Source organism: Mesoplodon mirus (assembly GCF_964341445.2).
Source record: "Mesoplodon mirus genome assembly, chromosome: 14".
NCBI lineage: Eukaryota > Metazoa > Chordata > Mammalia > Artiodactyla > Ziphiidae > Mesoplodon > Mesoplodon mirus.
In genome coordinates, this window is record NC_138990.1 from 86682935 (window position 1) to 86705193 (window position 22259).

General features: G+C 56.1%; 1 protein-coding gene across 4 annotated transcripts in view; it reads right to left on the minus strand.

The window, feature by feature from the left end:
• Nucleotides 1–4394: 4394 nt before the first annotated feature.
• The window catches only part of SFXN5 (sideroflexin 5), a 120731-nt gene continuing 102866 nt past the window's right edge, over nucleotides 4395–22259 (minus strand). For 2 of the 4 annotated variants that reach the window (XM_082641789.1, XM_082641786.1), the window contains one exon: nucleotides 4395–7499. In XM_082641789.1, coding sequence (XP_082497915.1) covers nucleotides 7422–7499 — 78 coding nt within the window. In that variant the 3' untranslated portion in view covers nucleotides 4395–7421. Of the gene's footprint in view, nucleotides 7500–14493; nucleotides 17301–22259 lie in introns of those variants that run through there. The other 2 variants (XM_082641787.1, XM_082641785.1) reach the window with 1 other exon arrangement.

The following is a 22259-nucleotide window of genomic DNA, read 5'->3' on the forward strand; positions in this document are numbered from 1 at the left end:
TGGACAACCCACCGGCACCCCAACCTCTCACCCCCTTCCTTTCTCATCACCACCCGCTCTCAGGGTGTATCAGGGCCCGGGATTGCGCCCTCATCCCAATTGCACGTTCAGATGTCCTTTCCTCTCACTCGCTCATGCTTTGACCTCATGGGCCCCTCTATTTTCTCTACGCCATCCCCTTGTCCCGCCATTCCTTAGTTGCACCTGCCTGAAATCACAGACTTGCTTGAACCCCTTTCCCCATCTGCCCTTGCAGCTGAGTCTGTGAGGACATCAGGCAAGCGGGCTGCATGGCACCCCTCAGATGAGGCCTCACCCTTATTAATAAGTCCACTTCCATTCTCCACAGGAATGTCTCAAACCTCTCCCCAAGGTTCTCCCCCAAACCTCATTTTCCCCCTTACCCTCAGCAGAGGAACTTACTTCCATCTAGAAGCACTAGAAGGGAACACCTTCATATCAGTCAGGGGCCCAGTAGAAAGAGATGGTCTCTTCAAATGGAAGCGCTTTGAGGAGAGTTGAATAAAGGGCAATCAACAAATTTTGGGAAACCAACAAGATATGCTACAGGACCCCAAGACTAGCAACCGTTGGGAATCCATGTGGCCCTTAGGCCTGAAGGGGCCAAGGGCAGGAGCAGGTGCCAGACAGAACCTGAGAGGACAGCTGGACGGAGAGGGCCCCAAACAGGAGCTGTGTCTACAGCAAGAGGCCCACAGCCTGCAGGGGATTCTAGGGGGAATAAAGCCCCCCAGTCTCACTCTCCTCCAATCCTCCAGTTTTCTGCCGTTGACTCCCGATGGCGGGAGCCAGACAGCGAGTGCTATGAGTCAGCTTCCTGGGACAGAGAGTGGGGGAGAAGGTAGCAGAGTGGATCTGGAGGGGCCAGGGAAGCTAGCCTCCCCCACCTCCTGCTTCCCACCCTCGGACACACACTGCCTGCATCCAACTCATTCTCTCCACTTGCCTCCTGTGATCAGCCAAGATCCTCCCTGCCCCGCCTGGGGACCTCACTTCTGGGTGGTTCTTCCTCTTTCCTGCCTTTACAGTCTCTTTCACTCTCACCCTTTAGAGTTTTGAGGTGCCCGAGAGCCACCCTTCTAAAGCCCTCCCTTAGCCCCATGTGATGCTGCAGCCATCGTGATGTCTCTCTGCCCAACTCACAACCAAATCTCTTTAAAGAATTCTCTGCGTTGGCAGTCAGTGGGAGTCCTGCTAACTTCTCAGCCCATGGAGATCTGGCTGTTGCCCCGACCACACTCCACTGAGACCATTCTCTTCAGGTCCTTCCAAGAGACACAGCCTGGTCTTCATCTTCCTTCAACTCTCAGCACCTATGCAATATGTGGACAACCTCTCCTACTTGAAGCATTCTCATCTCTTGTCCTCTGGGATACCACACTCTACTTATCTTCCTCTTACCTCTTGTATTAATCTGCTAGGGCTGCCATGACAAGCATCACAGACCGGGTGGCTTAAACAACAGAAATTTATTTTCTCACAGTTCTAGAGGCTAGAAGTCCAAGATCAAAGTGCCAGCAGGGTTGTTTTCTTCTGAGGTTTCTCTCCTTGGCTTGCAGGTGGCTGTCTTCATGTTCACATGGTGTTCTCCCTCTATGCCTGCCTATGTCCAAATTTCCCCTTCTTATAAGGACACCAGCCATACTGGTAGGATTAGGGCCCATCCTAATTGATCTCATTTTAACTTAATTACCTCTTTAAAGATCATACCTCTAAATAGAGTCACATTCCGAGATACTGGGGGTTGGGACTTCAGCATACTGGGGGGACATAATTCAGCCCACAACACCTTTCTTGTAGCTGAGCGTCTCAGCAGGGCTCACAGATGGGGACTCCTTGAGGCTCCAAACCAGTCTTCCTCTTCTCCCCGCCACGTACTCTCCCGAGTCACAGAGGTAGTTGCCTCTGTTCCTTTAGCTCCAGGTACTCTCAATAAATGGATAACTTGCCAATCTACACATCCAGTCCCACCCCGCCTTCTGAACTCCAGACAAGCACACTCAATTGTCTCCTGACATCTTGACTTGGTTATCTCATAGGAACCTCTAATAACTTGCAGAACAGAATGTACTATCTTCTCTGCAGATTTGTTCTTCCTTCTCTGTTCCTAAGCTCTGAGATATGGCACCACCATCTATGTCCTCAGCTGCCCAAGCCAAGAACCTGGGGCCATCTTTGACTTTTCTCTGCCATCCTTTCCACAATCAATTGGCAAGAGCTAAGCAGTTCTGAATCTCTTCACTTCTCTCCATCCCCATCCCACCACCTGGTCCAGGCCCCATCTTCCCTCACCTTGACTGCCACAGTGGCCTCTTCCCTGGTCTCCCCAGCAGTCTTGCCTTTTCACTCTACACTCCACTCCGTTGACAGATGAATCTACTTCTCCAATTAAGTCTCCAGTGGCTCCCAGCCTCCTTGGCGCTGCAGCCCCTGGCTCACTTACGTCTCCAGTGTCTTCCTGCAGCTCAGTTCTGGAGAGCGAGGGCCCTGCTGTACTGTCCCTCCCTCTGCCATGCTCACACGTGAAGAGGAGGAGAACCAGCTCAGGTGGCTGGGGACTGATGGCAGCCCCCTTCCCTCATTTACCCGCTGGATTTGCATGGGGTCTTCAAGGGGGACATCTGGCGTCTCTGTCTGTCTGCCCATTTGTACACCTTGTCTTTCCCCACTTTGTTCTCTCCTTCCTTCTCTCTACCCTTCTGAAAAGCCCAGGGGACTGGGGTGAGGTAGGTCTCCAGATTCTTGCTCTGGCTGAGGAGGTGTCCTTGTCAGAAAGGGGCCAGGCTCTGACCTGGACAGGCTGCCGGCACCTACCTCGGAATGGGACACAGAGAACAAACACTTCTGGGCCACTGCCTAAGAGAGACACCTGGTACTGCAGGGAAGCATGTGGGGGTTAGGCCTTTCAGGGAATGGCTGATACTTTCCTGTTTGGGGGGCTAACCAATGACAGCGGAATGGGTGAGATAGCAGGGGCAGTGGCAGTTCTGGAGGACAGGGGAAGCCGGCTGCCCAGGGCCTTGGGAAAGGGTCACTCATCACTGCCCTCATCCGCTGGCATTCTGAGTCTCCTTCTAACCATGGCCTGGGTGGAAGGAGGGAGGCCCTAGGGGCCAGCGGATGGGGATGGGGCCAGGGGAAGCCACATTCCTGGAGTGTTAATGATCTCCGGGCTAGGCAGAAGCTGAGCCCCCAAACTAGCTAAAAACAACAAACAGCTCCCAGGAGGGATTTGTGTCTTTTCTGAGAGTCAAGGATTTCCATCCGGAGGGGGGCTGTGGCCAGTGAGGCTCTTAGCAAAGAAATTCCCCAGAGACCAGAAGCCCCCTGACCTAAAAGTATCACTTTGAGAACAGACCCCTCCCCCATCCCTTTCCCTCCTCCCACCCTCCTAGGGAGGCCCAGCGCCCCGACCCCTGGGAGGGGTGGGAGAGGTGTCTGGGCGCGTTCCTTACCTGGTCTCTTCCATCCTTACACCAGTCCGGCGAGTGATGCTTTTCTTCATGTTTTATAGCTAAGGACACCAAGGCTCTGCTGGAGATGTTCCATAAACATCTGACTGAATGAATGGGTGAATAAAGGAGGTGACTGGCTAGAAGTCACAGTCGGGCTGGGGCCAAACTGGGGCTGGAAGCCGGGTCTGCCCTACCCCAGCTATGAACCCCACCTCCACTACATGATCCTCCTGGCAGAGGAGGCCATCAGCTTCTCCCTGCAGGCTTGGAAGATGCTTGGAGGTCCCAGAGAAGAGGCCAGGCCTCACTCCCTCAGGAACTCTGGGAGCTGCCTGGAATTGGAGGAGGCAAAGCGGTCAGGAGGTGGCTGAGGCCTGGCCCTGAGGGACTGTGGAGGAGTTAGGAAAGGGCAGAGTTCCCCGGGATGGTGCCATGCACCACTGCCAATATCAGGTACCTTTCCACAGGGCTCAAACCTCTTCTCCCTGTGAAGTCCCTCCGGGCCCCCAGGCAGTCCAGAATGCCCCTCCCAGGCCTCCCCCCAGTCCCCTGGATATCAGTAGCCAAGAATCTACCAAAATCCCTCTTCTGCTCAGTTCCTTGCAGTGGGGCCCTTAGTGAGCCCTCCACTCAGCCACCACTCTGTAAAGGGTCTTTCTGCAGAGTTTCAGCTCACCCGCTTTGTCCCACTTCCTGCCCTCACATGCCCCTCCGTCCTTTTGTCTCTCTTTCCCTTTGGGCCTCCTAGCAGGCCTGAGCCCTCCTGGAGCCTGGGTCTGCACCGTCCTCAGGGGCCTTCTCACAGAATCCTCAGTCAGCTCTTGGCTTGTTCCCACTGTTTCCCCACCCCTACCTCTCCCACCCACAATTCACAAAGCCAAGCCCCGATGCTTTAAATCCATCATTTATTGCCCACAGTATTACATTGGTAGATTGAGAAATTTTCTGAGAAGGTTAAAAAGACGCTGCGAAGCCCCCGGGAGTGGCCAAGGCGTGTGTGCTGCTGTTTCACTCACACTGGCCCAGGGTTAGAAAACCGCCCTCCTTCCATCCACTGCCCTTGTCCTCTCAGGACGTCACCCTGCTCCCAGGCTAGAGGCCCAGGACAGGAGACCAGCTGGCTCACAGTCAGGAATCGGAAAAGGGGTCTGTTGGTTAGCTTGACGTCTTGAGCTTTTAGTTCCTGTGCTCAGATGGCTCTCTGGAATAGGAGAAGGGCATCCCCAAGCCTGAGGGAATGTTTGAAGTGACCAGAGGAGGGTACACCAGGGCTAGAGAGAGAGCCAGTTGCAGGTGTGCCCTGTCTTCTGGCACAGCTGGGCCAGACCCAGCCCTCAGTGGATCCCGGCTCAGCCTTCCCACCACCCCTAGTTATTGAACCAATCTGCCCACGAGGCCTCCCTTCCTCTGTCCTCAGCAGGGTAGAGGATCCATGTTGGCCAAAAGCTTCCTCTCATGGTATTTTTTGCAGCCAGACCAGGACTTCGCAGCATGGTCGCCTGAACCTCTGTCACAATTACCCTGAGCTACAAGGATCCTTTGCCACCCACCCCTCCCACTCCCCAGGAGAAACCCACTTAGCTCACGTGAAATTGCATTGGGAGCATGACCGGAATGCATCCAGGAGACAAAGTAAGTAGGTTATGAGATGCCGAGGCCACGGGGCTCCCAAGGCTCGGGCAGGGGTGGGGCTGGGCAGGGGCAACCAGCACAGAGGCAGAGTTGGAAAGACCCCATCTCTGCCAGGCCCCTGGACGGGGTGGGAATAGAGCTGGGGTGGGCAGTTTTGGTCCCAAGGTATAAAGTGCGAAAGAACAAGACCCTATGGAGGTGGGGCAAGGTGAGCTTGAAGTGAGCTTTTCAAAAGAGGACCCAGACGTGCCCAGCCCCCAGTCACTGGCACATTCACATTATGGCAGGATTAGCTCAAAACAACCTGCCCCTCCAGCACTGTGGTACCCCCTCTGCTCTTGTGTCCCCCATGCCTGTCTCTGCCGTCTCCTTTTCCTGATGGGCAGTGGGTGGGCTGCTCCTTAGGAGAGTGGGGAGCCCTCAGGGAAGCATCCTGCAGAGCTAGCTGGGGGGCACCAGGGCCTGCCTGGGTGGTGAGGGCAGCAGGGGCTTCTGAGGAGTGCGTGGTAGCAATGCACCTCACAACTACCCTGCCCTAAAGGTGGCAAAAGCCACCCATGGCCACGCCCTTGCCGTCCTGCAATAGCCTTTTCCTGCAAGTGCATGTGTCCATCTCCAGCCAGGTCTCTCCCCAGATGAAGCCGCCAGGGAAGCAGAGGCCCTTTGGCTGCATATCAAGGGCTCCATTCAAGTTGGGGTCAGGTGAGGGATGCATGGAGGCCCAGCCTTCCTCTTTGTTTGGGCCTTTCAAATGGGGGTCAGGGGGCTTATCTTGTTCACCCCCACCTCAGGCCCTGCTTCCTCTGCAAAGATCCTGTAGCACTCTCCCCTTTCCTGGCCTGCAAATGAGAGCCAGCAGCAAGGGGCCTCGGAGGCCCATGCAGGGTGAGACACAGCGGCACGAGCATGCGGGCCCACACTCAGGCCCAGGCATGCACGCTGCCTCTTCCCTCAGACCTGTAAAGTGTTTGGCAAAGGTCAAGTGCTCCAGGAATGTGTGTTCACATACAGAAGGGCAAGGTCCAGGTTCTGAAGCCAACAGCTGGCCATTTCCAACGGAGCCTGCCCCATTCCCAGTCCAGTGTCCACGCTGGGGATATGCCTGGGATGCCCAGCATCTGAGCAGGACAGGCAAAGACAAAGTCTAGCTGGAAGAGCAGGTGGGAACCCCTCAATCCAGTCCTCTGGTTCCGGACAGGGAGTGAAGACTCAGAGAAGGTAGTGGACACGTCCAAGGTCACACAGCCCGTTAGTGCCAGAGCAGGGGCCTGCTGTTCCTGGGTTGATGCTCTCAGGTAGATGCCTAGAGATCTGGGCTTTGCACCCTCAGGCACGAGACCCTCCTGCTCAGGAAATGCTGGGCTGGGACAGGTGGCCCGGTGGCTGGAAAGGACAGCAGTCAGCCTGGCTCCAGCCCTACCCTCAGTCCCAACGCCCAGCTTCCAGCCTGTGCCTGGAAGGAAGATCTTCCCGCAGAGGGCAGAGGGCAGAGGGCAGGCCACGGTTCCCGCCAAGCTTCGTTCTTTCTTAGGACTTCCTGCCTGGAGCTGGGGTCATCTCGGGGTCTCAAATGGATCAGGGCTCCGTGGAGGGTGACACCAGCCTCAGTGTGTCACTGGGCTTCACGCAGGGGAACTGGTTCTGCAGGTGTGGCATGAAGGCTGGCCACACTCAGAGCCAGCTGCCCAAGGAATCTTCTAGAGGCCTCCAGTGCCCCTTGACTTCCTGGGCCACCTCCTGAGGAACTCAGTCACAGCTGGTTCATCCTGTCAAGTGTAGACTGCCTCCCCTCCCCTCCCTAGTCCAGTCCAGCACAGCCCAGCCCAGCCCAGGGAGCTATCGGGCCTGGCCACAGTAATATCTTAAATCTACCAGCCAGGCCACCAAGGCCACCAGGCCTACTCCTCCCACCACCTGTTGCATCCGGGCAGCTGCAACCAAGGCTTGATTCTGATAAAAAAGAAAAAGAAAAAAGAAACCAAAGTATAAAAGGATCCTAATCCTACCCCGTGGGCACTCTACAGTTTTTCAGCTTCACACATAATTGTGCTAAGTAGAGTTTTGACAACCCCACGTAAGGCCCAGAAATGCACTTGATTATTTTTCATAGTAAATGTGTCAGAATTCCTGTCCCTTATGTTAAAGTGTGAATAGATTAGTCTCCCTACAACTGTGGGGGGAGGGGTCCCGCAGGTAGCCCAGGACTGGGGGGTCAGCTGGCCTCTCCCTGCAGGTGCAGCCCACGGGACTCCTTCCCTGCCCCCAACTCCCGGCCTGGACAACGCTCCGTTCCCCAGGCCGGCCGACCACTGCTCACAGCCCCTTGTTGTACACCACTGTCCGGCTGCTCGTGGCCCGGGCAATCTCAGGCTCTAACTGGGTCGTTTCGATCTGAGAAGAGAGTGAGAACAGAGAGAGGCAAGGTGAGGGGGATGGGAGGGAAGGGGTGAGTGGGGAGCTGGGAGTAGCAGCTAGGACCACCTGGTGCCCACACTTCTCCCCTCTGCCCCCGGCACCCCAGCCAGGGCCCACGTGTGCTGCCTAATGATACATCTTCCTTCTTTACTGCTCTTCGGCCCAGGGGCTCACGATACCCCTTCCAGCTCAGGTCATGCCTCTTCCTCTGCCAGCATGTCCATGTGGGGGAACGTCCTACCCTCTGAGCTCTCTGTCTCCCTTATCTCCAAGGACTTTGTCCCCGATGCTGCAGAGACCACTCCCAGGACACACCCTGGGCCTGGTCACCCCCAGGGCTGCTCCATCCAGACTCCTTAAATCCAAACCCCGCCCTCTTGGACCCCACCATCCCCTGTCCTTCCAGCACCCCACTCACTCTCCCTATGCATTTTCAGACCACCAATACCCCAGCCCCAGACTCCCTACGGCTCAGACTTCACATCCTCCCCCTCCAACCCGGACGCGAAGGGCCAACCACTTCAGCCTCTTCGAGCTGCAAGGCCCTCCTGGCCTGACTGGTAGAAGCCCTGCTTTGGAGGAACCCAATTATGCATCTACCTTCTCTCCACTTAAACCTGACCACCTAGCAGAGACCACTCAACATTCACTGCCCCTGACTTTGGCTGGACCCTCACAGTGGCCAGACAATCCCCAGCCCTGGGCCGCGTGGCCCGTCAACTCCCTCTCCCATTCTCCGCAGAGGCCACCTTAAACCTCCTCTGCTGTCCTCAGCCATCCCCACCCTCAGCTCTGCACTCATCTTCCTACTTCGGGGTGAAAACAGAAGGCATCAGAAGATACCCCTCAGCTTCTCGTCAAACCCACGACCTACCTGTGTCCACACTCTGCTCTGGACCTGCCCTCCAGCTGCCCCGCTGCGGCTATCCCTCCCCCCGAAGACCCCACTCTGCAGACCACAGCTGGACTGCCCTCCCTCCTTCCCACCTTTTCAGCCCACTGCCTCCTGCTCATCAGCAGAGAACCTCCCGTCCCATAAAACCTCCCCTTAACCCCACGTCATGCTCCAGCTACCACCGGGTCTCTCTCCCCTCCAACAGCCACATTTCTTCAAGGCATCGTCCACACTGGCCAGCACCATCTCTTCACCTCCCACTGACTCTCCAACCCACAGCAAATCTGGCCTCTGTTCCTACCACGCTCCACAACAATCCTCCTCTCCAAGGTTACTGCCAGCTCCCTTTGTGTGACACCCACTGGACACTCCTCAGGGTCTCAGGGTTCCTCTTCCCTGCACATAGCCCCACAGGTACTTAAACTCAACCCATCCAGAGCAGAACGGAATTACTCATCTCCTCCTCCCCCACCACTGCTAACCACACCGCCACCCAGTGGTGCTGGGGCCAGAGACCCTGGGGCCTCCTGACCTCCACTCTCCTTCCCTCCCCTCAGGTGTCACCCACTCCAGTCCCATCCCGCCATCGGGAGCCTTCTCAGCTGCAAGTCTGGTCATGCCTCTCTTTGTTATGAACTGGCTCACTGGCCCCACTGCCCTCAGGGACCCAGTGGGATCCCTGGATCCCTCAAGATCCAGCCCCTGCCTCCCCCTCACCACCCAATCCCTTGGACTGGAGACACGGCACACCCACTTATCACCGTGCCTCAGATACACTGGGTTATTCCCACCCCGAGTCTTCGCCTGAGCTGCCCTCTGCCACTTCCTCTCCTCCCCAACCCCCATTCCCTCAGCTTTAGACATCTTCCCTCATCCAGGCTGGGTACGGCCACGTCTCCAGCCCCACTCTCCCCTGCACTTTGTAAAGCCGTTGTAGCATGTGGTTCAAGGCTGCCCGATCACTCATCTCCCCCTTCTCCACGTTAGATCACAAGCTCTATGAGGCAGCGAGTGTGTGATCTTGTTCATCCCGCATCCTCAAGGCCCAGTGCCGGGAGACAGTAGGTGTTCATAAGTGTTGAATCAATGAGCAGAAAGAAGAGAGGCAGAGGGTACTGGGAGGCTGGGGTCCCCCTGGAGGCTCCACAGCCGCCCAGATGTTGATCTGCAGCTCCAGGGACCGATCTGGTGGGGACACCTGAGCCCCCAAACCTGAGGGAGCCGGGAGGGAGGCACTCCCTCTGTGGGGGGGCCCAGCCTGACACCTGCCCTGGACTGAGTCAAGGGAGCACCGGGCCTTTGAAACTCAGCTCGCTGAGCTTGGTCCCAGGTACCTGCTATACATCAAGACGTGGCAACCCTGGGCAGTAGGCGGGAGGTGCCATAGACTGGACGGGCTTTTAGAGAACTCAGTCATGTCCGAGACCAGACAAGAGGGGATTCAGTGTGGACTACAGCTGGTGGGCCCGGTGAAGTTCCTGGAGAAGGGGGACCCTCTTCCTGTAGTCCCTGGTACCCCAATATCCAGGCCACTTGAAAGGGCTAAAGAGACAAGAGTGAGGCTCAGGGACCAGGCCTCTTCCCCACCCCCTCTCCTCAAACCACCTCCTCCCTCCACACCCCTGCCGGCCTCCGAGTCCCCTCCACCCCACCGGCTCTCCTCGTCCCCATGCTGCCACTGACACAATGCACAGCGCCCACGCTTAAAAATCTAAATGCTTTTGAAAATGTTTAACCTAGTTAGACAAATTAGCAAAAATTTGTGCAAAACAATTTAGGTATTTAAAATATTCAATGTTTTTAAAAAACTGGAAAACTGTTCTTAGCTTTCAGCTGCAAAAACCAACAAAATATAACATCCCAGCAATCTTACCATGAGGTGTAACATAACCCTTCGGGAAAGCTGTTAAACAGCTACTGAGGCATCCTGGGAAATAGCACTTCATTTATTCAAATGCACATATGTCAGGCTTTTGCACCATATGTCATTCCAAGCTATTTACAGTAATAATTAAATCTTAATCAACGTTTAACCTCTGTAAAATGTTTGAAGAATCCTAATCACCCTTCAGACTGCACTAATGAAGGAGAAATATATAAACATAAAAGGAAAATGATGCATAGATATCACGCTGGAAAGAACAGTAATTGCAAAATTGTATTTCTTTTAAATATAATCAGTAAATGATGTAAAGTAAGCCAAGGAGTATTTTAAGTTAAGACATCTTGGATGTCAGAGGTGTGAGCAGCTAATTTTGTTCTGCTACCCATAACAGATGTAGCATATTTTATTTTAGTGCCATTATTAGCAACTTCCCATGCCGGCTTTCACTGAAGCACTGAGGCCCGCATTAAAATTGGAGAGGCTGCTCACCACCACAGTGGAGGACCACGGGCCAGGGCCACGGCCTACTCGGCCCGTTCCCTGGAGAGCACTGGCCCTGGTGGAGACCGAGGCCTCACCCTCCCAGCGGGGCTGTTGCAGACCCAGGCTCCCCACCGTGCTGAGGGCAGCAGGTAGGAGGGAAGCAGGGTGGGGAGACGCAGGCAATGGGAAGGCTGCGGGGGAGGGCAGTGGACGAGGCCCTCGACTCAGGAGCAGGCGTTTAGGGACAGAGCTGGCACCTAAGCCTTTTCCTCTCATTTCAATTCCATCGGCCCTCAAGTCAGCAGATGTTCATAGCTGCCAACTGCATACACCAGGGCTGGGCACACAGAGATGGACCAGAGCAGCCCGTGCCCTTGAGAAGCTTCAAGTCTAGGGAAGGAGTCAGAAAGGCAAGCAGATGGATCCCAGAGAGACAAACCAAGTGCCATGGAAACTGGGAGGGGGTGGGGGTTACCGTGCATTGATGAAAGAACAAGGAAGGAAGGCTTCTCAGAGGAGGGAGGCCAGGAAGAAACAGAAGGTTTTGATAAGAGAGGGCAGGAAAAGCCTGCTGGGGAAGAGAAAAGCATAAGCTGGCCAGCATGGCATGTTTGGTGTGGGCAATGCTGGGCAGGCTGGGAATGTGGCAGGAAATGGAGGTGGGGCTGGGGCAGGCAGGTCCCTGTAGGCCATGTGAAGGTGTCAGCATTTTACCTGAGGGCAATGGGAGTCACGGAAGGACTCTGAGCAGGGGTGGTCCGAGATCCCTGTCTTGCTGGCAGTGGTGAGCATGGAGGATGGACTGGAGAGGTGAGTGAGGGGGCAGCTGAGGGAATCAGAGAGAGGTGGCAGGTCCTGGCCTATGGTGCTGCCAGTGGGGGCTGACAGGAGGGTGTGCTGGAGATCCTTTCTAAGACGAAATCCACAGGAGTTGATGACCAATTCCATGTGGGGGTGAGAGGGAGGTGTCGAGGATGACTGTGCGTTGGATGATTCCTAATTCTAGCTCAGGAGCCTGGGTGGCTGGTGACGCCATTCTCAGAGGCAGGGGAATATGGGGGGGTGGGTCAGGGTGGGAGGGTGGTAGGCCTGGGTTCCCCAGGTTGGGAAGCCGGTGAGGCAGACAGGTCTTGGGGGAGGAGATCTGGGCAGGAGCCTGGGCAGATCAGTGAGCCCTGGATACGCGAGCACAGCCAGAGCCCTGGAGTGGAGGAGTTGCCCAGAAGAGCAGATGGCAGGGGAGGGCGCCAGGCCTGGGGAACAGGCACACTTGAGGGGCGGGTATAGGGAACAAGCCCATGATGGAGGCCTTGGGGGACCAGCCCAAGGGGCGGTGGCAGTGACGGAGGGCACCACAGACAACAGGCAGCATGGCAACACCAGGCAAACAGAGTTTCCATGTGGCCCCGGTGAGGGCTGAGAGGCTCTGGGTCTTTGGTCTTGGCAGAGGGATTTTGGTGAGATTTGGTGACCCCCTAGAGTCCAGATTTCCTAACCCTCACTCAGCCGCTCACTTCCATCCTGGGCCAATTCAACTGGTCATTCGTTAAGACCTCTCTAGTTCTCTGACCATAGCTGGGGGTTAAGCCAATGGCTCACCGTCTCGAAGGCTCATGGATGTCGGGTCCACTGAGGGTCCTCAGCACTGGGCTCAGCGGAGGAAGCTGGGGCAGGGGCCCCCATGCTGCCTACCCCAAGAAGATCACCCCTCTGAGGTGTGGGGGGCCTGAGTCCCCTCCACAGAAATCACATCCAGGGCTGTGCTGGTAAATGAATGAGATTCAAGTACTGAGTGAGGGCAACTAACCAGCTTCAGGGTCCTAGAGGTAGGGACAGGGTGTGTGTTCCCTTGGGGTCCCCCTGCTATTTGGGGGTAAGGGAAGAAGCAGAAGCCGGCTCCATGTGCTGTGTCAGCAGCAGAACAAATGGTGTGGTGGCCACAGTGGCTCAGAAGTGGGCTGTGGACAGAGGGAGGTCCCAAGGCCCAGTGAGAGGAGCGGATGCAGCAAGGAGGGGTCACTATCGTCAGCTCAGAAAAGACTAGAGCCCCAGGGTAGTAGGCCAAGGGCAGGGGCTTGACCACAGATGAGCTCTGAGGGGCCTCCTCTGGGGAGAAAGTGACAGGAGAAGGAAGGCTGGGCAAGGAGTGGCCAAAGAGAGAAGGGCTGACCCAGTCCAGGCAGCCAGTGGGGGGCCGGCAGGAACTTGTGGGTCTCTCCATTCATCTGGTGAACTCCTCCCCAGGTGCCTGATGGCCAGTCAGCAGGGGACCTCGAGGGAAGGCGGGGTCTGGGATGGGGAGCCAGAGCCCTGGCTGAAGTGATCAATCAGCACTGGTTGATGGTACCCCCCAGCCCCAGAACTGGAGGTGCCCAGAAGACGTGGGCCTGTTGGAAACGGCTCGCTTTGCCATGAGATGAGCAGTATTGCCCTGCTCGCACTCCCTGACTCCCAGGCAGAACCTGCACCCTGGCTCCCAGACAGCTTCACCCGGATGCCCTCCCCTCTCAGACCCTAACCCTAACCCTAACCCTAACCCTATCAGAGCCCCAAACCCCAGCCTCCAGACCCAGCTCAGAGCCTGCTTCCCCTTGTAGCAGATAGCCCCAGATTTCCGGTTGCATCTAAGGTCAGAGGCAGCAAACACAAAGCACGAGCCTCTCTGGAGCACCCCCAGGCCCAGCTGGCCCCAGAGCCCCCTAGAGCAGCCTGAAGGGCTTCCTTTGTGGCGCTGGAAGGGTTAACCCTGAGCTATTTGCCTCTGTCTCCTGGCTCATCCTGGGTGGGGGGCCAGAGTCAGGAATGCATTTGGGATCACCTCTGCCTCTGCAGCCTCAGAGCACACACACACCTGCAGCCAGCAGCCAGCAGATAGTTTACATATTTGAACCTGGAGCTAAGGTGCCGAGACATAAACAGGAAACTGGATCCCCGGCCTGTGCCCCACTTTCAGGGGCTTTTACCTACTACAAAGAAGTTCCTCCTACTTGCCTTTCTTCTGGTGGCTTTTCTGCCTCCTTTTCAAAGGCATTGGGCTGGGGGGTGGGGTGTTCAGTGTGACCCTGTGACATGGCTCAAAGCGGCCTCCTGCTCCTGGCCAGGGGTCTGGGCCTCTGAGGGTCCGCAGGTGGTGGCGACATTGACACAGGTCCAAAGCCCAGGCCGGCACCTGGCTGACCCTGTGTGCCTGAGGCCTCTGCCAGGTCCGGAACCAACTTGCCTACTGGGCGGCCACATACCACCCTCTGTCACCAGGGCTAGGCGGGCCTCAGGTCCTGCTCAGATACACACGTCCAGGCCTGAGTGCTATCCTGAGTGTCCTTGGAGGACAGGAGTGTTAGGCCGGAGCTGGGGAGCAGCTGAGGCCTGAGCCTAGATCAGGCTCGGGTGCTGGCTCTGGGCTCCCACTGCCTTCCCAGTGAATGTCACACTCCTTGGCTGGACACTCAAGGTCTTCTGCAACCTTCTCCAGCTTCCTCACCCACTGGCTGCTCTCATGCCCAGTACGTTGTATGTGTAGGCTTGGAGGCCTAATCCTCCAGGAAGCTTCCCCTGATCTTCTCAGACCAAATCCATTGCTGCTGCTGCCTCCGGTGCCCCCAGCCGATTACACCCCCAGCTGCAGGCCAGCTGTGAATACAGGGCCCCCACCCCCCACCCCACCCCAGCGTGAGCCACTCAGGGTAGCTCAAGTCACCCTGTGCCATGTGCATAGTCGGCCCTCGGTAAAAGTGGAATCAAACTGAACTGCACTCCCCAAGTTCAGGGATCCTTATCTTATACTTTTCCACCCCCCTGTGCGATGTGCACCCACGGAATGCTCGGACCACACCTCCCCCCATTTTGGAGATTTGCACTGTTCCTGGGTGCCCTCTGGTGGACCAAACTCAGAATCGTTCCCTGTCCTCCACCTTCTCAAGGTCTCAGTTTCCCCACATGTGAGGTGGAAAGATTTTTCTACTCCCGGGGCTGGGATGTGGATAATACCAAGAAATGGATGAGAAGGCCCTTTGGAGGCTTAGAAAACCTGCTAAAGGAAGGCAGGACCCCGTGGCTATCCCACCGCCAGGCCGGGTCTTGCTCGCCTGTGTCTCCTCACGGCTCACAGGGTCAAACGCTTGCTGTGGGCCAGGCACGTTCTAAATACTTCACACATACTGATGCGTTTAATCCTCTCAGCAGAAGCTTTGCACAACCAAGCCTCCTCCCTCCCTGTCCTCTATTCAGCTAGGTGTTTTAGAAGGTCCTAGAAAGAACTGGGGAGGGATGGGCTGAGAGGTGGCCCTGCTGAGGCTTGTCACCAGGGCATGTGTGCGCATGTTCGTGCACGTGCTCGTGTGTGGGCCTGCGTGCACGCGCAGGTTTGGGGTGGGGGTGTGTGGAACAGGCAACGTGACAGGTGGCGTTGGCGTTCCTGGGCTCCAAGCGGCTTTGCCATTCCCATCCGTCCCTCCTGGGGGGTCCTGTGGGCAAACTCCAAGAAAGCAGCGGGCAGGGAGGCGGCAGATTTCTGATGGCAAAAATAGCCCGCTTCAGAGTTCAATAGGGACTGATTAAAGCAGTAAAGGAGAAAAGCCCCAAACAAGCATCTCCAAGCAAAGTAGGAGAAGGATTTGAGATTGGAGGGGAGGAGGCATGTGCTCTGGGAGATGGTGAATCTCTGTGGACTCAAGAGGGACACACTACCCCCTAGACATTGCTTCTGACCTCATATCAGCCCTTGAAGAGTGGGAGAAGCAGGAAGCAATGAAGTCAAGGTGAGCCCAGGTGAGCCACGCTCTGTATTAGGTGTTGATAAATAGTGCCAGTTCTCAGCCTTAGGGACACCCTACGAGTCAAGGGATGGAGAATGGACTGTTGTCCTGGGGAGGCAGATGGGATGCAAGAAACGCAGGCGACCAGAGTCTACATGTGTGGGGAGAGACAGATCCTAGGGGGGCTCATCAGGGAGGACTTCCTGGAGGAGGGACCTCTTCTAGAACAGCTTGAGTGTGGACCTGAGCTCATTCCCAACTCTTCCCTGTTCTTGGTTGGGAGTTCAAATGCTTTCTCAGAGAAATGGAGGCAAGCTGGGGGAGACATTTGCTTCTGCTAAGTCACAGCTCCCGGCCAAGCTGGTTCATCAAAACTACCATTTTCTTCCGGGCTGGTGATGGGGAGAGAGATGGTGGAGGTTCTGGTACCCACTGGGGGTACCCACATTCTTTCCCCGTACAGGGACGATGTGCCTCTTTGTTTCGTAACTATGGAAGCTGGAAGGGGGAGCTGGAAGAGGTAGGCGGGTGAGCCGGGGCATGGCTGAGCTGGACCTTCAGGTACCTCATCTACAGCATGCGTGTGACCTCTAAGAGCCAACCTCTGGGGCCAGGGTGACTAGTGTGAAGACATAAGGAGGGCCTAGGTTTCTGGTTCTCTGGACCCTCCAGGGCTGAGGTGAGGAGGGGCTGGGCTGAGAGGGAGGGGGTTGGGGGGTCAGCAGGGCTGACAGGGGAGGCTCTGAGCAGCAAGCCCTGGGGGGCTCAGATGCTGCCTTTTCTTCCAGTCAAGGTGTCTGGCAGAAGCTGGAGGGGCAGAGGGAGGGTGGGGAGGGGGTCCTCTGCTGAGGTGTCAGGGAAGGCCAAAGGGCAGGGGCCAGCAAACCAACAGCTGACAATAGACAACTGCAGGGCAACAACCCTCGCTGCCAGTGAACCTGACTCCTTGGCCTCACGTGGACCCCACAAAACTGGTGCCGGGGGGAGAGACACACACACACACTCGAGAAGCCCCCAGCCCTATGGCAGCAGCCCGGCCCCATCTTGCCTGTGCCCCCACCTCAGCCTCTATTGCTGCTGGGAGGACAGAGGAGCTGAATCAGGGTCCAGGGGCTAGAAGGCACGTTCCAAGGGGGGTTCTGCCCATTCGCCATTCAGCACCATTCATAAGCCACACCTGGCCCGAGAGGGTGGCACAGCCACGCTGCCAGAGAGGCATCCAAGGGTCAGCAGCTGACTTAAGGTCACACAGCCCGCCATCGGCTCTCCCTGCTCAAGTACCAGGGGCCGGTCTCGTGGTTTCACTTCCAGAATCCTCATGGGCGGAACCAGGAGAAAGCTTACGTACAACACCTTATCTTATGGCAGGGGAAACTGAGGTCTTTAGGGCGAAGACCAAGGTCATACAGAGAGTTGAGGCTGGGGGATGCCAGCCAGATGGGAGGAGGGCAGACCTGGGGCATGTGTGGCGGCCCCCGGCCTGAGCCCCACCTGTAGGGACAGGGCGGAGCCCCCAGGGGCCCCCGTACCCACAGCCTCACTCAGCCACAGAAAAGCCCCAACTTTTCCTGTGGGCACATTTCAACCTCACCAAATCAGCTAATTATTGACAGTTGGTGAAGAGGAGATTTCACTTTTTCCTCCTGTTAAACTGCTCCTAATTAGTTCCCTGTCACCATGGCTGGCTCGCCCGCCCGCCGCTCGCCGTCGGTAATCCCGCTGCACAGCGTCTCATTAACCTTTTGCTCCTGTCCTGCCGCCTGCCAACAAGATGAAGACAAAAACAGATTGTCGAACAATGGCACCGGCTTGTATGTGCAGCCCAGTTCCCCAGCCTCCCCCACTCCCAGAGCTCCCGGGGGGAATCGCGAGGGAAAGAGAGGGGAACGGGGTGGGGGAGAGCCCAGAGGAATCGAGGGAGAGAGGCACAAAGAGAGAGAGAAACAGGCAGGGCCGTGGGCAGGGTACTTGGCCAAGGTACTGCTTCTTGAACCTTAACGAGGTTCACTAAATGGGATTGGAAGCGCTCCCAGGTGGGGAACACCGGCTGTCAGAATTTGGAGGGACATTCACCATCCCCAGGTCCAGCCTCTTGTGGCAGCCAAGCCCATGGGCCCAGAGACTGGACCTTGGACATCTCCCTCGAGGAAGCTGAGACACCAGCGTGTGTGTGTGTGTGTGTGTGTGTGCGCGCGCGCGCGCGTGCGCGCGCGTGTGTGTCTGAGGGAGGACAGAGATGACCCCACGTTGGCCTGGAGCCCAGAGCCCCAAATCTCCAGAGAGGGCAGGGCCAGAAAGGTCACCACAAATCAGGCCCCACATGCCACAGGGAGGCCTCTGCAACCCGCCTGACCCAGCACAGCCCTGGGCAAGCTCCAACACAGCCCTCTCCTTTCCATCATAGCTGCACCATCACCTGACATTCCTTGGTTATTTGGCTTCTGTCTGCACCCCCAGAACAGAGGCTCCCTGAGAGCAGGGGGCTATGACATGGCCCTCCAAGTTACAAGAAAAAGGGGAAATCACCCCAGTATCTGGGTGCAGACGGGCCCGTCCATGCCTGGCTGAGCTGGCCTTGGCCAATGACCTACAGCCTTAATCTGAAGGTCACAGGATACACCGGGGCAGACCCCACACTCCCGGCAACAGGACCGGGGCTCAGAAGGGAGGCCAGACCTTGCTCCCCTGTCCTCACACCCAAGCTCCTAAGGAGCCTCCCTACCCAAACTGCTGGCCCATAGACCCCCTACCCCCGCCTCCTGCCTCAGCTCTGGGTTAGAGAACAAAGGCACAAACACCTGCTTCAGAAGGTCCCTGTGAACCTGAACATGGATTCCCCATGAAGGAGGAGGGCTGGGGGAGGGCACTGGAATGTTCCTATCGATAAATTAGCAAGGAGCCATCTGGGGCTCAGACTTGGGCCTTCTCATTTTATAGTGAGATGGGGGTGGGCTGAGGAGGGTTCTGGAATCCTTTTGTGGGTACAGAGCCTATTCCATCATTATCAACTTTGGACCTTGGGCAAGGTCCTTAACCTTGATGCGCCTCAGTTTTCTCATTTGTAAACGTGGAATAATACTGGTACGAACCTCACGGGACTGTCATGTTCTGGGTCCGCATTTTACCACCACAGTCAACCAGGCCCTTGTACTTACTGGACCCCAGGAACCCTTGGAGGCCATGCCTTTCTATCCTGGGCTGTGTGATTGCTTCCCCATCACTGCCTTTTCTCCAGGCCCCCAACCCCCCATCTCACAGAACATCAATGAGTGAAATTTTCTTTGCTATTCTCCAATGGCTTCCCATCCCTGAGTTCATTTCTCTGAACAAAGAGAGAAACCTGACTGCCATTTTGCCTCCTCGACTGCCTCGTCCAGCCACACCCCCCGGTTGCCAAGTCTTGTCAACTCCTAGTGCCCTCGGCAGCAGCTCACTTGCAGGGAGCCCCCTCCTCCTCGAAATGCCCTTGTCCTCAGTGTCCACGAAACTGCTCATCAGGGCTCTCCCCTGCCTGCTCCTGCCCTCTTTAAACAGCTTTTCTTCCTCCTACAGAGACCTCAACCCTTCCAGGACTTCAGTCCCCCCCATGACTCAAAGGTTCCCTGTTCCCCAGCCAAAATCTCACCCCAGAGCCTGAGACACACGCACCTAACTAGGCAACATCTGTCTAGGCAACACCCTTTGATGGACTTGAGGGGCATTAGGAAGATTTAATGCAAGGCATGCAGAGTTCCCGGCATGCTACCTGGCCTAGTAGATGTTTGGCAAATGGTAGGTATTATTATTATTTGCAATGTTAATTTTAAAATTAGCACCATTTTAATAGGCAGAAATACTAATTTGAAAAGCGCAGACAAAACTCTCTCCCAGGGGGACTTCCCTGGAGGGCCAGTGGTTAAGACTTCGCCTTCCATTGCAGGGGGTGTGGGTTCGATCCCTGGTCAGGGAGCCAAGATCCTACGTGCCTCATGGCCAAAAAAACCAAAACATAAAACAGAAGCAATATTGTAACAAATTCAATAAAGACTTGAAAAAATGGTCCACATCAAAAAAAAAAAAAAAATCTTAAAAACACCCCCAAAACTCTCTCCCAGGAATTGAAGAGGGGATTGAAGTTCTTTCTTCAACCTCTGGGGTTAGTGGGTTGGAAACCCCACACCACTCACTGCAGGCCAGCCATTCTAGGAACCAGTTCCTAAATTCCATCTCCAAGTCACCTAATTAATTAATTAGCGTTCCAGTGATCACTCCTGTTGACAACCTTGGTGGCTCTTGGCAAGGTTGGGTCAGCCCAAGCAGGTCCAGACTTATTGTGGCAAATCACATTGGCTTCTGGGATATGAGACATGATCCCCACATGGCAGAAGCAGCGCCTCGTTAGAGAGAATTAATTGGGAGGAAGAATGGGGGAACAAGGTCCTCTCAGCCAAACACCCCATTATGCACAGGCCAGCCTGCATCCTGTTGGGGTTGATGCAGGTGAGGAGGGGGCTCTGAAGATCACGTCCCTACCCTCCTTTCCCAGAAAACAGACTTATTACAAAATGACTCTATTCTTTCCAACTAGAGAAGGAGGCTTGGGTTGCAACGAGAAGGATTTTGGTTAGACACCCAGAAGAACTAACTTCCATGCTTATTTGTGGCAGACATGGGGGAAGGGAGGAGCCTGGATGTTGACTCCCTTAGGCCAGGGCTGCTCACTTAGACCACCTCTCTGCAGCCAGGGCTGGAGGCCCGAGTTGGGGGACTGTGGCCATTTCTCCATTATTTGCCCCAAAGGAACACCCGCCCTTAGACCCATAACACTCCTAGACTCTTCCCCACCACAGGGAGGCCCCAGCTCCCTCCTCTCTCCACTGTCTCAGGGTAGGCGAAGAGAAAAGAGTGAGAAGAGAAAATCCTACAGAACAAGCAGATGCAACATCTCCTGGAAGCTCTGGACTGGGAGTGAGCCTCTGGGGTGTCCTTCCATATTAGCACATGGCTTCTGGGACTTTGGGCCGGGACCTTGGCTGCTCTGGGTCTCCATTTACCCCAGCAGAGCCAGGAGGGTGGTAAACTGGATGACCTTGAAAATCCTTCCAGTGGGATAGGCTCATGCGGTTTCTCTGCCCTGGCTCCCGCTCCTGTGCAGACAGGTAGAGCTATGGGAGCTGGCTACTTGAAGCTTCTGAACACAGTGGTGCCTGCAAGCCCCTGGGGCACTCTGACTCTTGCCCAGAACTGCAGACTCAGCCCAGCTGTTATAAAGAGATGCTGTCAGTGGCTTTGGGGAGTAGCAGGCCCAGGCCTTCCAGATGGGGATGCCAGGGCCGCCGAGAAGTGCCCTCCCTCTTGTCTTCAGAGCTTCCAGGCAACCTGGAGCCCCCAGCTCTATTTGGAGTCCCTAAGCATCAGGATATAGCTGTTCAGCTTTTGGGTTGAGGGGAAGGATGGGGAGGCCTTTCCCTGCTCCACGGCAAGGCTGGGCCCTGTGGGTATGAGGATACTGCTGAGCTTCCCATCCTGTGTGCACTGGCCTGGCCCCCAACATAGGAGCCCCATCCCATTATAGTTTCCTCCTGAAACTCTGGGGCTCAGTGGAGGCAAGTGACTCCAGTCCTCACCCTCTTCGGGGCCTGGAGGCTGGGTCACTACCTCCTACTCTAAGACCCTGGGTCTCCAGTCCTCACAGTCCCAGTGTAACATCCCAGGACCCTTATTTTCACCTTCCCCAACTCCCCTGGAGGAACCTGCACCCCTCCCACCCCGCAGGTCAGTCCTGCGGTCACAGATTCAGAAGCATCCATCTGCAGCCACAGCCCCCATCTTCCCATGAGTTCTGTAACTCCAAATACCATGGTCATTCTTTGCCCTCCCTGGGTCTCTGCACCAAACCTTGCTTTTCCCACTCGGTTTGCTCATGCTTCCTCACCCCCACCCAGCTAAGATTCTGGGGTCCTTTGCTCCTCCTGAACTCCTACCAGCCTCCCGAATGCCTCACCCAACCAGACGAAACTGGAGCAGGCCCTGTACCTCTGGGTAGACAGGCCCTGGCCATCCCCACAGACCTGTGTCCATCCCCAGCTGTCCCCTCCACTGACCCCCCGGCACTGCCCACCAGGCTCTCTGACTTCCTTAGTCCGCTATCTCTCCCGTTCTCCCCTCCGAAGCTCTCCAGCCTTTTGCATGGTCCTCTGACCTTTGACCTCCCCCTTCCCACCCGCCTCCTTCCTCTCTGCTCAGTCATGAGAACACAGGAGCTATCAGATCAACTTCCTTAACCTCCCCACCCCCGAACTCCACCCCCCAACCAACATTTGCCTCCCCCTGCTAAAGTGGGGTCTCCCCCACCCAGGCGAATCCTTTGAACCCCTTGTCTGCGTTCTGACTCCCCCACTCTGTCCTCCTCCTCCGGTGTCCTTCTTCTCTCCTGGTGCCTTCCCCTTGCATTTACACAAGCTCCAGTCTCTCCCATTTTAAAAGAGTGAAAATAAATAAAAGCCTCTCTTGATCCCACATCTCATTCCAGCTCTGGGTCTGCTTCTCTTTGTTCCCCCGGTACCAAGCCTCTAGACCAAGCGGTCAGCCTGCCACCCCATTTCCTTACCCCCCGGCTGGGCTCCACCCCTTGGGATGGGGTTTGCCTTCACAAACTGAGACACCAATGGACGCTCTTCAACCCCGAGGAGCTTGACCTCTCGGGAGGGTCTGACCCTGTGGATGCCCCCCAACTCCAG